Source organism: Kockovaella imperatae, assembly GCF_002102565.1.
Source record: "Kockovaella imperatae strain NRRL Y-17943 chromosome Unknown BD324scaffold_4, whole genome shotgun sequence".
NCBI classification, from domain to species: domain Eukaryota; kingdom Fungi; phylum Basidiomycota; class Tremellomycetes; order Tremellales; family Cuniculitremaceae; genus Kockovaella; species Kockovaella imperatae.
Window position 1 is genome coordinate 1,440,477 of NW_019028944.1, and position 12,910 is coordinate 1,453,386.

At 54.3% G+C, this 12,910-nt stretch overlaps 7 protein-coding genes across 7 annotated transcripts; 4 read left to right on the forward strand and 3 right to left on the reverse strand.

Moving 5' to 3' along the window:
* Window positions 1–48: 48 nt before the first annotated feature.
* Window positions 49–1,077, reverse strand: BD324DRAFT_622150 (hypothetical protein). The gene has a single exon (XM_022015444.1). It carries the CDS (start codon window positions 1,059–1,061, stop codon window positions 174–176), a length of 888 nt encoding a protein of 295 aa, XP_021872661.1. The 5' UTR covers window positions 1,062–1,077; the 3' UTR covers window positions 49–173.
* A 501-nt stretch (window positions 1,078–1,578) lies between these two features.
* Window positions 1,579–4,388, forward strand: BD324DRAFT_577612 (OPT oligopeptide transporter protein-domain-containing protein; the record flags this gene model as incomplete). The annotated part of the gene is made up of 3 exons (XM_022013270.1): window positions 1,579–2,125; window positions 2,180–2,861; window positions 2,900–4,388. The coding sequence occupies 3 exons, from the start codon at window positions 1,579–1,581 to the stop codon at window positions 4,386–4,388; spliced, it is 2,718 nt and encodes a 905-aa protein (XP_021872662.1).
* Window positions 4,389–4,516: 128 nt separating this feature from the next.
* BD324DRAFT_650084 (hypothetical protein) lies at window positions 4,517–6,229 on the reverse strand (the record flags this gene model as incomplete). Its single annotated transcript, XM_022018094.1, has 1 exon — window positions 4,517–6,229. The coding sequence occupies one exon, from the start codon at window positions 6,227–6,229 to the stop codon at window positions 4,517–4,519; it is 1,713 nt and encodes a 570-aa protein (XP_021872663.1).
* Window positions 6,230–6,660: 431 nt separating this feature from the next.
* On the forward strand, window positions 6,661–7,833 carry BD324DRAFT_622155 (tryptophan RNA-binding attenuator protein-like domain-containing protein). Its single transcript, XM_022015445.1, has 7 exons — window positions 6,661–6,684; window positions 6,750–6,891; window positions 6,931–7,051; window positions 7,097–7,280; window positions 7,317–7,466; window positions 7,505–7,698; window positions 7,743–7,833. The coding sequence occupies exons 2-6, from the start codon at window positions 6,786–6,788 to the stop codon at window positions 7,640–7,642; spliced, it is 699 nt and encodes a 232-aa protein (XP_021872664.1). The 5' UTR covers window positions 6,661–6,684; window positions 6,750–6,785; the 3' UTR covers window positions 7,643–7,698; window positions 7,743–7,833.
* Window positions 7,834–9,320, forward strand: BD324DRAFT_622163 (Zinc/iron permease). The gene is made up of 3 exons (XM_022015446.1): window positions 7,834–8,299; window positions 8,337–8,820; window positions 8,863–9,320. The coding sequence occupies exons 1-3, from the start codon at window positions 8,019–8,021 to the stop codon at window positions 9,205–9,207; spliced, it is 1,110 nt and encodes a 369-aa protein (XP_021872665.1). The 5' UTR covers window positions 7,834–8,018; the 3' UTR covers window positions 9,208–9,320.
* A 354-nt stretch (window positions 9,321–9,674) lies between these two features.
* On the reverse strand, window positions 9,675–11,007 carry BD324DRAFT_655932 (hypothetical protein; the record flags this gene model as incomplete). The annotated part of the gene is made up of 1 exon (XM_022018831.1): window positions 9,675–11,007. The coding sequence occupies exon 1, from the start codon at window positions 10,944–10,946 to the stop codon at window positions 9,675–9,677; it is 1,272 nt and encodes a 423-aa protein (XP_021872666.1). The 5' UTR covers window positions 10,947–11,007.
* Window positions 11,008–11,771: 764 nt separating this feature from the next.
* Window positions 11,772–12,422, forward strand: BD324DRAFT_622165 (hypothetical protein). Its single transcript, XM_022015447.1, has one exon. The coding sequence runs from the start codon at window positions 11,819–11,821 to the stop codon at window positions 12,215–12,217; it is 399 nt and encodes a 132-aa protein (XP_021872667.1). The 5' UTR covers window positions 11,772–11,818; the 3' UTR covers window positions 12,218–12,422.
* The last annotated feature ends 488 nt before the right edge of the window (window positions 12,423–12,910 follow it).

Genomic DNA, 12,910 nt, shown 5'->3' on the forward strand with positions numbered 1-12,910 from the left:
GAGGGGCAAGAGGACTCTCAATATTTGGTATAATGAGACATAGGCTTGATGGCCTTATAATATGCATGTGATCTCGGCAGCGGAAGGGGGTGGCATCATTGAAAGAGTCTAGAAGTCAATGTGGACTGAGCTCAGATGGATTCATTGCCTATAGTCACCTCAGTCCGCGCCAATCACCTCTGGATAGGTCTCCACCGACCCCTCTCTACATCTTCTCGGATCTGTCCAGCGGCGACCTCAACCGATGCCGCAAACAGTTTGGTCTCCTCGATCCACCGTGCCTCGGTCTGGGTCGTGCTTCGACCCAGTGCGTCGTTGCGGTAGGGATAGCGTCCAAAGTTTTGAAGGATGGGACGATGTACGTGGAAGATCATCGCCCACCAGTAGAGCCATTCAGCGAATGAGTTCCATGGTGGCCCACGCATGGCCTCGCGGGGGAAAGCACAGGGATCTGCGTCGAGATCTCCCCCGGCTCTCAGCCGCTCCGCATACGGATCCTGTAATCCATACTCCTTTTCACAGTCCCGCTTGACCCAGCTCCAGATGCCGATCTGATAGTCGTGATTCGCCAGGATCTCCGAATGCGTGAACGGGGCCATGAACCACATGGTAGCAAACATCCACCAATCGGGGTGGTAGTCACTCCATCGGTGCTTGTTCCATGGGATCAGATGCGGCGGCAGGTCCTTCCACTTGGCGACAACATGGGAAGCGATGGGATCGAAAAAGCCGAAATTGTACCTCGCATTCGTCCCGTCGGATAGCACCTCGCGCGGGGCTTGATCGAGGAGGATGATGAGACCGAGACATGCCTTTGGGAACAGTGACTCATCTGGACCGGGCAAGATGCTCATCCAGTCGGTCTTCAATGCGCCCTCTAACCCACACTCCGCCAGTCTCTCGAGTACAGGCCACGCCGGAGTCGCATCGTAGCTCCGACCACGAAGATTGGCTGGGTCTATCGGTGATTCACGAGATCCTCGAGGGAAGAAACCATCGACCGTGTCTAGCAGGAGCTTCTGGGGGATGAGCTGTTGTAGCTCGTGAACGAGCAGTGCCATGGTGTGTAGAGAGAGGTAGAGAGAAGTAGGGAGAAGTGGAGGAGACGTTGTATTGCCGAGATGTGGCACTAAATCATCGCCGAGACCCGAGTGAGCCGCCACTTTTGTCATCGGGTGAACCACCGAAATCGATCTTTGACCTCGAGCCGAAAGGATTTCTCTGTACTCACCCTCGACCCCTTCCTCTCCGCTGCCCTCGGAGATGGCGCCGACACACCCAAATCTTCCCAAAGCCTCCGCTCAATGGCCACGGCTGGTCCGCCTGCCCGGACAAATCCGACATAAATGAATTTCTCAAGCCACTGATCCGTTTGTTTCTAAGAATAACTCGAGATCCCCCTTGCCCCCCCCCTTCATTCCCTGTGGAGTAAACTCGCCCCAAATGCCCCGTACAGCAATCCTCAAATGAATATGGGACGACCCGTGTCGCCGCGTTCGCCGCTGTCAAGATCCGTTTATATTGACAGGATTCCATCGCCGAGGGGTCTTTTCTTCTTCACTTCACCACCCCACCACCATGTCGAAAGCCGCATACGAAGACGACATTGACACCGTCTCTCGCGACGAAAAGGACACCTATGTCGATACGACAGAGGAAAAGTTCAAGGGAGGAGAAGATCGAAGCACACCTGAGCAGTGGACACCGCCCGAGCACTGGTTGACCCGTTTTGTCGATGGGTACAGTGGCCAACATGGCGGTGAAACCCTCCCTCCCGGTTCGGATCCAGAACTCGTCGCTGAAGCCGTCTTCACCATGGACGTGCAAGAATCTCTCGAACGATTGAAGATCATCGCTCACGAGGCGCCCCATGATTACACTTTTGATCAGTCCCTCGCGGCGTATATCCGAGACCTGCTCCTCGGCAACGAGCACTGTAACATGAACATGGAGGATTGGTCGTACGAGGTCTGTCGATTGGCCGGTGTCATTCACAACTGGTCTGCCTATGCCGAGGTCCGAGCGGTCCTGGTGCCTTATGATGACCCAGACATCCCGTGCGAGTCGATCAGGGTCTACTTTTTGGGATTCTTCTGGATAGCCGTGGTGACGTTTGTCGGGACGTGTGAGTAGATGGGCGGGCAATCACCGACCGACGCCCCAACTGACGCGCCCTTAGTCTTCTCCCAGCGTCAACCGGGTATCAGCATTCCTCAACAATTTGTGCAGCTCTTGCTCGTGCCCATGGGTCGAGGTCTCGCCTACGTTCTGCCTGACTGGGGTATCACCATCCGCGGCACGCGATACAGCCTGAACAATGGACCCTGGTCTCCGAAAGAACAGCTGTTGTCCACCATCATGATGTCCCAGTCCTCGACCATCGGTAACACCACCGGTATTCTTGATCTCCGTATGCCCATCTTTTTCGGCCAAAAGTGGGCGACACTGGGTTACTCTATCCTTCTCGCGATCGCCAATCAATGCTTTGGTCTCGGCATGGCCGGGATTCTTCGACGATTGACCGTCTACCCCACCTGGGCAGTGTGGCCTTCCAACCTGCCGCTCCTTGCTTATAATCGAACCCTGACGGCCCGTGACAACAAGGGAGAGGTCGTCAACGGGTGGAAAATCACGAGATGGCAGGCGTTCCTCATTTCCACAGCCGTGTTCATCGTCTGGTACTGGATTCCCAATGACTTTTTCAAGGCCATCAGGTACTTCAACTGGATGACCTGGATCGCGCCTCAAAACCTCAAGCTTGCCCTGGTCACCGGCTCTTGGGGAGGCATGGGTATCAACCCGATCTCTTGTCTAGATCCCAACACGTCGGGCAGTGGCACGATGAATGCGCCATTCTTTGCGTGAGTGGTGGCTCCAATCTTCGCTGACATCTCCGCAGTATCCTCCAACAGTACACCCTTCAATTCGTCTCCGGCATTGTCCTCCTCATCCTCTACTTCAAGAACGTCAGCTGGGCAGCGTACATGCCGATCAATTCGAATTCATCGTTTGACAACAAGATGCAAGGCTACAACCTCAGTCGAATCCTCAACGACGACAACTCGCTCAATCTCGAGGCCTACCTGGACTACAGTCCACCTTACTACGCCATCGGCTACCTCTACAGTCAAGGGGCGCAGTTTGTCTACTTTACCTTCTCCATGGTCTACGTCTTTATCCGCTACTGGCCGATCATCAAAAAGGCGTTTGGCAGCTTGATCCAGAACAACCTCAAGGGCCGCTCCATCTACACCGGATTCGACGACGGACACTGTAAACTCATGCGCAAATACCCCGAGGTTCCAGAATGGTGGTACATGATCGTCTTGGCGATCGGCTTTGCCATCTCGATCGTCACCGTCTCGGCGTACCCGACTCAGACTCCCTGGTGGACCATTGTCGCCCTCGCCGTGATCGGGACGTTTGTCACCATCCCTTGGTGTGTCATCAAGTCGTTGTCCAACGTCGGTCTCCCCCTGGGTATCATCTGGAACGTCTTGCCCGGTGTCTGGTTCCCTGGCAAGTTTTTGCCAGATCTCATGCTCCTCATGCTTGGAGACGCCTTCACCGACATTGCAGGCAGTTTCGGTACCGATCTCAAGTATGCTCACTATGCGAGGATCCCACCGAGAGCCATCTTCCGGACCCACATCGCGTCTCAGGTCCTCAACTGTGTCATCTACTGCTGCACGATCGAGGCGTTGCTCGGATTGTACGATTCAGACAACACATTCTGCCACCCCGATAACAAGAACTTTATGGTCTGCAACGGTCCCCGAGGTGTCTATTCGTCTGTCGTCTCGTACGGAGTCCTCGGCACCAACAATCTGTTCAAGCTCTACCCCGCACTCAAGTGGTGCTTCCTCATCGGACCCATCCTCGCGCTCTTCTGGGCCTTTGGAGAGAAACTCACGCACCTCATCCGACACCGCATCGTCCGTAACATGGATGACGAGCAGCAGGCCAGATTCAACAGCCGATACTGGGCTCCTCTCAGCACGGTCGTCCAGTCCATCCATCCCGCCATCGCCCTCGAAGGTGCTACCAACTGGGGAGGCAACACCAATCTGACTCAGTACACGACCGCCCTGTTCCTCTCTTGGTTGTTCCAGTATTATCTGAAGCGAAACTATACCGCCTGGTGGGGTAAATACGCTTTCCTGCTGTTCGCCGGTCTCAACGTTGGCGTCGCCATATCTGGGTTCATCAGCACGCTCATCTTCAGCTTTGGTGCAGGACGAGGGGCTCAGTTCAACTATGGGGTGAACACCATCTCCACAGCTGGTGTGGATTTCGAGCTGTACAATAATGCGATATCCCTGTTGCCGCTGCCCGAAAAGGGCTACTTTGGTCTCGAAAAGGACCAGTATCCCGTGACGAATTTGTAGGGTGTCGCGATATGCATGGGTCGAGCGATAGGTCATGGGTCGAGCGATAGGTCAACCCGAGCAACAAGTCAAAGCGTTCTCACGTCTACACCCCATAGACCCCCTTGATGACATCTGCCTTGCCACGTCTACACACCATAGCACCCTTTGATGATGTCTGCCGCCTTTTCCGCCACCGCATAGACCGTGGTGATGATATTGCCTCGAGGGATGATGGGCATGATACTGGCATCGACCACCCGGACGTTGCTCGTGCCATACACCAAGAGCTTGTCGTCGACCACACCACCCAGCGACTCGGGCATCATGCTGCAGGTTCCACAAGGGTGATAATTGGTGCTAGCATTGTCTCGGACGAGCGCTTTCGCCTCGGAAAGACTCGGCTGAAGGGAGCGAGCGGGGAGGACGGCACCATGGGGCTTGTAGTAGGGTAGATAGGGTCCACTGTGGGCTAGTTTGAGGAGTATTTGAACGTGTCGTGCATGCAGTTCCAGGTCAAAGTCGTCGCTGTAGTACTTTGGATCGATCGCGGGCTTGATCGTCACGTCCCGAGAGGTGATATGAACGCTGCCTCGGGAGAGCGTGTGGGATAACATGGAGGCAAACGTGATCCAGTGTCGGTCATCGTTGTCCTCCGCCGGGCGCCGTCGTGTCTGAAGGGCAGTCGCACTGGCCTCGTCGGGTGACAGGATCATGGTTCGGAGGAAGGCGTTGCGCTTTTGCTCGAATGGGGTCGTCTTTCCAATCGTCATCATCAGGTGTTGATCCACCAAGCGTTCCAGATCCACCCGCTCAGTCTCTGACAAGAACGGGATCAAAGGCATGTACGCAAACGTACACGCCGCCCACGTCCATGGTCCCCGTCTCGACGTCTCGTACATCGCCTCTGCCTCTTGCTCACTCATGCCATCGCCCGGGTCCAGCGCCTCGAACGACAACAGGGGGCGCATGTGGTCCTGTAGATTTTCCCCAACGTTGGGGTTGTCATAGATCACCTCGATCCCGAGACCATGAAGCAGCTCTGCTCCGCCGATACCGGACACTTCGAGCAGCTGAGGCGTCGCAAACGTTCCTGCTGCGAGCACCACCTCGTTTCTCGTCCTGACCTCGTGCTCTATCCCGTCGCGTACGTACGATACGCCCGTCGCGCGACGACGACCTCCTGAGTCAAAGTTGATCCGACTCACCACACTGCGATCGAGCAGGGTCACATTGGGTCGATCTTGGACGGGTGCAAAGTATGCTACCCCTGCATGGCTTCGTTCTTGCTCCTGGGAAATGTGGTTCGTCGTGATCAAGCCCCCAATCGCGGTCCCATCAAACGAGGAGGAGGAGGACGACGTCAATCCATACGGTCGAAACGTGTCCAGCCACGCGGCCCGCAGCGGGAGTCGTTCACTCGGATACGATGCGTGAATGGGTCCATTGCCAATGGTTTCGTTCTCCGAATGAATCGTCTGGAATCTGAGCAGGTACTTACCTACCCCTTCCCAGTCCCAGCCATGGTTACCGAGATCCGCCCAGGCGTCAAAAAATGCCTTGGACGGGTAAAGCAGGGCAAACGAGTTGATCGCGCTGCTGCCGCCGAGTAGTCGCCCTCGAGGATGGTTGATGACTCTGCCTCCGAGTCCAGGCTGAGGCACCGTTTCGTATCCCCAATCGTACTCGGGTCGGCCTTGAAGTGAGCCAACGTGGCCGGGAATCCTGACGAGGGGATCATCGTTGCGGTTCTCCCCGGCTTCAAGCACGAGAATGTGGAGATGGGAGATCTCGCTGAGCCTGTTGGCGAGTACACACCCAGCGGTACCCCCGCCGACGATGATGAAGTCGTATTCGTCCATGGGCGTGGAGGGAGGGGGGGGGGTCGGGGTGCAACAGATGTTCGATGATCTTGGCAGGTGTCGGGCTATCGGGTGTCGGGCCATTTGTTCGGGCCATTTGGCTCGTGCCATATGGCTCGGGCCATTTCAGGCCACGTGGGCCACGTGTCGAATTCACCAATCAAACGCATTGAATGCTCCAGCTCTGACAAATCTCCTCGGCGGGTCGAGCGATCTCTGGACGCCTACCTAGCTATCTGACGGAGTCAACGATGGCACACACTTCCCCACGGCCGCCAGATCTACACCACGGGCCAGGTCTTTGACGATCTGTGTGGGGATACATGCTTGAGGACGTCTTTTGCTGACCGGTCAGACGACTGGAGCCTGCATCGGGACCGTTAGACCGCTCTGGAGCCTGTGTCACATGGAGGATTCAACATGCCATTATAGGCGATCTACACTACCGTGATCAAGTGAGTACCTGTCCCGTGCTGAACGTGTCGGAAGCAAATACGTGGCGTTGAATGTGTAATTATAGCTCTCGTGCATCTATTTTTCCCTTCACCACTTGACCATGTCCCAGTGGGCGAACAATCCGCCTCCCCCGACCAGCATGGAGTATGCCCCGAGCGTATTCGGTGGTGGCCGCGTCCCTCGAGTCGAGACACACAATCCCACAGGTGAGGCGTTGTGTCAGGAGGCGAGATGCTGATGACAAGGCGTCATTCGCTGCGGAGATCTGAGTTTGACCATTGAGGGTCAGCTCGTGCCAGTCGTGGATGTCATGTTGGGCTCCCAGTTGGGTATCTACTTTGAGCACCACATCGTGCTGTGGAAAGAGTGAGGACGGACGTGAGGGGGTATGTTTTGAGACTGACCTTTCAGCCCCGCTTTGACGATTCGAATGTCTTCCTGGAAAGGTGGTTTCCAACGCTTTCTCGCTGGCATACCAATCTTTCAAACCCAAGCCAATGGACCCGGCAACATTGCCTTCTCTCGCGACTCGGTGGGACAGATTGTGTGTCTCAAGGTGGATCCTGGCCAGACTGTGAAAGTAAGGGAGCACCAGGTGGGCGCAGACAACGAACGCGGTGGCTGACGATAGTTCATTCTCGCAACACAAAACGTCTCCTATGGCGTGTCAGTGTTTCCAGGCGCTTCAAACATCCTCTTTGCTCGCACCGGGCTGGTCATCGACACGTTCACCTGTAATGGTCCACATGAGGGTCTCGTCCTGCTGCATGGCTATGGCAATGTGGGTGTGACACAATGCCAGGGCGCCTGACATCTCAGGTATTCGAACGGGTGCTACAGCCTGGAGAAGCCTTGGATATCGAGCCAGGTGCATGGTTGTGGTCCGATGCTTCGGTGAGCATGCAGGTGAGGGGTGTGATCCAGATGCCTTGGACTGACCGTAGACCATCAACGTGATGCAATCCGCTGCACCAGCCCAGGGTCGACATGGCTTTGGCGGGTTCATGCAAAAGGCAAGTTGGGACACTGTTGTTAGTCAGCTGCTGACCCCGTGTAGCTGGAGACTGGTATGAACAATTTCGTCTCGGGACAGGGATCCTTGCATATGAATCGGCTGATAGGTCCAGGCCGAGTGGGAATCCAGAGTATGACCTGGGTTCCAGTCCCCGAGCCCGTGCAGCCTGTATGAATTGCCGAAATTAGCCGAGAGCCCAAATCTGTCACTTCTGTGCTATCTTTACTCACCGACTTTCACAACGCATCGAGGACCTCAACGGTCGTCTAATGGCCTTAAAAATGTCTGCATGCTCTCACACTGGAGGATCCAAACACCATGTCCGCCCCAAACTTTGGCCTCGCTGACCCTACCCATGTGGATCTCACCACCGCCAGTCAGCACGACGTTTTGTGCTACTTGTTCTACACGCCAAACGACTACAAGGGATACCTCGGCGCGCGAGTCTCGTCCATCTTTGTCATCCTCGTCGTCTCATCCTTCGTCACCTTCTTCCCCGTCGCTGCGGCCCGTGTGCCAAAATTGAAGATCCCCATCTACGTCTATCTGTTCGCGCGATACTTTGGATCTGGTGTCATCGTCGCGACAGGATTTGTCCAGTGAGTTGCAATAGAGAGTTCTTTCACTCACTCTCAGCCTACTCGATCCCGCTTACTATGAGATCGGAACGTTCACCTGTGTCGGATCCGCCCCAGGATGGATCCAATACTCTTGGCCTCCAGCGTTCGCCATGTTCGCCGGTGTCGTGACTTTTTTGCTCGACTTTGCTGCGGACCGCTATGTCGAGAAAAAGTATGGCATCACCTTCATGGGATCTCACAGTGTGACCACACAGGCGAACTGCGATGCTGGGGGAGTCGATCTCCACACCATATCTCGTCGTCCGTCTATGGAGGAGAAGCAGGTGGCCCCGCGGGAGGAGCCTGATCTGGAGGCCGTGGACCGCCTCGGAAAGGACCGCCTCGACGACCTCGGTTTCAAACAGCAAATCACCGCCTTTCTCGTGCTCGAATTCGGTGTCATCTTCCACAGCGTCATCATTGGCCTGACACTCGGTTCGGCTGGCAACGAGTTTGTCATTCTCTACGTGGTCATCATCTTCCACCAGTCGTTTGAGGGGGTGAGCGAGAGGGGACAATCGTGTTTTTGCTGACCCCATCAGATGGGCATCGGAGCCAGACTCTCTGGGATCCCGTTTCCTCGGAAATATCACTGGATGCCCTGGGCCTTGTGCGCGGCTTATGGCCTCACGACACCCATCTCTATCGCCATCGGCTTGGCCGTTAGAACGACGTTCAATCCGAATGGATACACCGCCAATATCGTCCAGGGTGTCTTGGACGCACTCTCCGGAGGGATCCTCATTTACACAGGTTTCGTCGAGCTCCTTGCGCGTGACTTTTTGTTCAACCCAGATCGAGTCAAGGATGATAGAAAGCTGGCATTCATGGTCGTCTGTGTGTGTGCCGGAGCAGGCCTCATGGCGTTCCTGGGGAAGTGGATCTGAGCATAGGGCGAGGAGACATATATACATTAGATGTGGACACAGGTATCTTGCGTCAGGAACAATCGGCAACCTCCGCTAAGCTGTGATGAATGAGTGGTGAATTCATAGAAACGTCGCTACGGAAAATTTTCTTCGAAGTCCGGATCTCGGGACTATCCCAATACTAGCCGAGCCGGTACGAGAATTATGGAATTCGAATCCGTGGATGTCTCTCCATCACCTAAGTATATTCGTTATCTATGAACCACCCAGCTTGACACCCCTGTACAGAAGATTTATGATCATGTGGGACTCTCGCGCCGGATAACTCTGGCCTTCACACAATGATTCGAGTACTTCACAAGGCAATTTTTCATTTCAATACGAGAACAGTCCGTTTGTTTCAAGCAAATTCGAGGGAGGGAGCGATGGAACGCGGCTAGCAGAATGATGTACCGGTCTGCGGAGGAGCAGCCGAGGTGACGTATCTACTGACAGGGAGGTCTCTGATCCCAGTTATTGCAAACTCCGTACCATTCTACATCATTGTCTTGTCTTGCCCATTGGCAGAACGACGGGTTTCCGCAAACCGCGCTAGCTCCATCTGCGCAGCATCCACTGCCACATCCAACACTCAGTCCGTCATCGTTTGGCGCATCACCGTGTACCAGCTGCAAGGTGACGGCATACTGAGAGCCACCCTCGTATTGCGTGTTGATGTGGAAGCCTCTAGTCCAGGTCATAGGTTGTTGAATCCAGTAGGTGTGGCAAGTTCCTTCTGTCCAATCACATTGAATGGCTGTGGAGGTTGTCACAGACCTGGAAAACGAGAATCCGACATCGATAGCGGCTTGTGCAACTTCGCCTTGAGCGGATCCTGAAAGTCCCACAGAGAAGGACCATCCATACGTGAGCGCCGTGGCCGTTTTCTGATTGCAAGAGTTTCCAGCTCCACAGTACAGGCAGCCAGAGGCCAGAGTCCAAGGCTTCTGCCAGTAGCCTCCGTCAACAAGCACATAGTCATCGGCTGACACTGAGCACTCTTGAGCGCGTTTCCTCGATCCCTGTGTCCCATTCTGACCACTAGTCTGTGTGGCTGCCTGCTGCTGGATAGCGGCTTGAACACTTTGAATGATAAAGGCCGTCAGATTCACAGACTGCGAGTATGTCTGGGTCAAGTTGACACCAGGTCCTTGGGTTGAGTTGTACACATCGTCTCGTTTTGACAACAACGTGGCGGATGATCCATTCAGGACCACACCTTGAATTTGAAGATTGGCTACCATTCCGTTGATATTGTATGAACCGGATTGAAGTTGGAGCTCATCGATGGACCCTGACGCCTGGGGTAGGGGAGGGAGAGATTCGGGGTCCGTGGTCGAATTTGTGGCATCCCTTTTGCCATAATTTCCTGCACTAGCGCTGAAGTAGTAGGATTCGGAGCCATCGACCCAAGATCCAGCTCCGTTACCATTCAATGCACATTGCTGAATCAAATCCTGTGTGGCGGACCAGCAGTTGGCAAATTGGTTGGTCGTGTCGTAGGCTTCGAAAGCGTATTCAATTCGTAGGTTACCATTCTGCCAGAACGTCGCATCTTCACGGCCACCGTCGCTGTTACTGTCATGAGATAGAACATTGTTACACATGTCTGCCCTTAAGTTCCATAGGGTATTGGCATCATAAGCTCCTATGTTACCGCAGCAATTTGCAGCATTGATGGACTTGAGACCGACAAGGGAGATAAGAAGAAAGAGCATGGCTGCCAGCTGGGGGAACTTATGTTTGAATGAGACGTCGAAGGCCAATGATGGGAAAAGAAGGCGAAAGCATTCTTCCACACTTATATTCCTCGAGTCGGAGCAATGGGGATGTGCTCGGGACATTCACACAGACCCCTTGAACAGAGTTTCAGCCGCATTGGACCTGTCCAGGCTGGGGACCAGGACCTAAGATCGTTTGCACAACGCCAATACATGAACTGCCACCTTTACATATAACCGTGTGCCCGGGAGTCCGCCACACTAACAATGTTCCGTCCATCCACCAGTCACGTAGTTGCTCTATTCCTGCTAACGTGTCTCTTTGGTCAAGAGCCCTGGTATAAGGCTACGCCATTGCAGACCCACGGCTGCAGACTGCATTTCTAAGGACACAAATGCTGCTGGAAGTCAAGGGGAAGCCTTTTGAATCGTTGCCACAACAGAAGCTTCGACATTCCTTAGCTCAAATTTTATTTCCGCCAGTGCCTTAAACGTTGAAAAATAAGCTTCTATTGCGCGTGTCTACAAGGCTTTTCACGCTAAATGAGCAATTTTTAGCCGTTTACCCGCTCATTTGTTCGCTTTCAATTCCGCTCGTGTCTGTGGCTTGCAGCCTTGGGGCGTCTGTAATCGCGCAGGATGGCAACGGAGATATCTCGGGAGATTTTTTGAGGGCCCTGGCGCATTCAGCCTCATAACCGTTGCCCATGCGATGCCCGTCTGGACATCGCCTCCTCCGTCTCACACCCCGCTGTAGAAGGGAGCCACGTCCCCCATCGTTATCATGCTCACTGAGCCCGCTTTTTTCCCTCCTTTCTCGAAACCTCTTTGGCATTCTCATCTCTTCTCCTCATTGATCATCTCCTATCATGTCACACCTGCAGCTCAGGCAGACAAAGTCCAACGATGGATCCCCAACCTCTGCTCAGATCCAGGCCATCGAACAGATCTACAAAAACGTCACCCTACCCTACGGTGCTCTGATCGCCGCCAACCTTAGTACCATCAACATCTGCTTCGAAGCAGGCGGCGGTGTCTTTTACAGCTCCTCCGTGCTAGAAATCGTTTCATACCCTGTCTACTGGTGTGGCGTCGACCAATCCTCCATGGCCAACTACATTGGACAGAATTATAGTCGAGCAGGTTACGACACCGCTGCGACGAGTGAATCGTCTTCGTCTACTGGCAGCGCCACGGCCATGTACACCTCGTTCAAGGGATCATGTGTCCTTGCGTTGCTCGTTTGGGGCCTGCTGGTGGCAGTTTGATGTCTGTGGCGGTGAGCGAACACATAGACGGGTTGAGGCGGTCCTGACAAAGGAAGAGCAGTTTTGTCGATGTCTGGAGCACGAACCGGAACAGAAAGCGTTGTGAGACAACGTTGCGTACGGGTAGGAGGACCTGTCTCCAATGACTCAAAGATCTCTTGAGTATGCATGTAGCATCACGACCGATGACCAATGTGCAGGACTGTCGTAGAGTTCCAAGAACATAGCCGATATAATAGACTCACAACTAAAACAATCAGGAACGGCGACAAACATTCCGAAAATAGCACTAGGCACAACTCCATGTGCTGTATGGGCATTAGGGGCGAGCGGGTTGAACGGAGAAGAAATGACTCACACGCGGGAAGAATCCGTGGGCGGAGTCGTCGATCCTCGATTGACCGAGTAGCTAAGTGTAATAAGCTTCATTGCTTTTCCTACGTTTTAAGGCTTGAGGGCGCATAGCTTGGAGCATATGGCTGATGCTGACAATGTTTGTCGACATTTCTCAAGGTCGAGAGTTCCCATGCATTAGGCTTGCCATGCATGCGTGAGTGTAGGGGGTTAGGGGGTTAGGGGGTTAGGGGGTTAGGGGGTTAGGGGGTTAGGGGGTTAGGGGGTTAGGGGGTTAGGGGGTTAGGGGGTTAGGGGGTTAGGGGGTTAGGGGGTTAGGGGGTTAGGGGGTTAGGGGTT

Excerpts from the sequence above, each read along its gene's own strand:
- BD324DRAFT_622150 (XM_022015444.1), bottom strand. The coding sequence starts at position 1,061 with ATGGCACTGCTCGTTCACGAGCTACAACAGCTCATCCCCCAGAAGCTC.
- BD324DRAFT_622155 (XM_022015445.1), top strand. The coding sequence starts at position 6,786 with ATGTCCCAGTGGGCGAACAATCCGCCTCCCCCGACCAGCATGGAGTAT. Across the intron at positions 7,052-7,096 it reads CACATCGTGCTGTGGAAAGA|CCCCGCTTTGACGATTCGAA; the intron begins GTGAGGACGGAC and ends CTGACCTTTCAG. Across the intron at positions 7,467-7,504 it reads TGCTGCATGGCTATGGCAAT|GTATTCGAACGGGTGCTACA; the intron begins GTGGGTGTGACA and ends CTGACATCTCAG.
- BD324DRAFT_622163 (XM_022015446.1), top strand. The coding sequence starts at position 8,019 with ATGTCCGCCCCAAACTTTGGCCTCGCTGACCCTACCCATGTGGATCTC. Across the intron at positions 8,300-8,336 it reads GTCGCGACAGGATTTGTCCA|CCTACTCGATCCCGCTTACT; the intron begins GTGAGTTGCAAT and ends ACTCACTCTCAG. Across the intron at positions 8,821-8,862 it reads TCCACCAGTCGTTTGAGGGG|ATGGGCATCGGAGCCAGACT; the intron begins GTGAGCGAGAGG and ends TGACCCCATCAG.
- BD324DRAFT_622165 (XM_022015447.1), top strand. The coding sequence starts at position 11,819 with ATGTCACACCTGCAGCTCAGGCAGACAAAGTCCAACGATGGATCCCCA.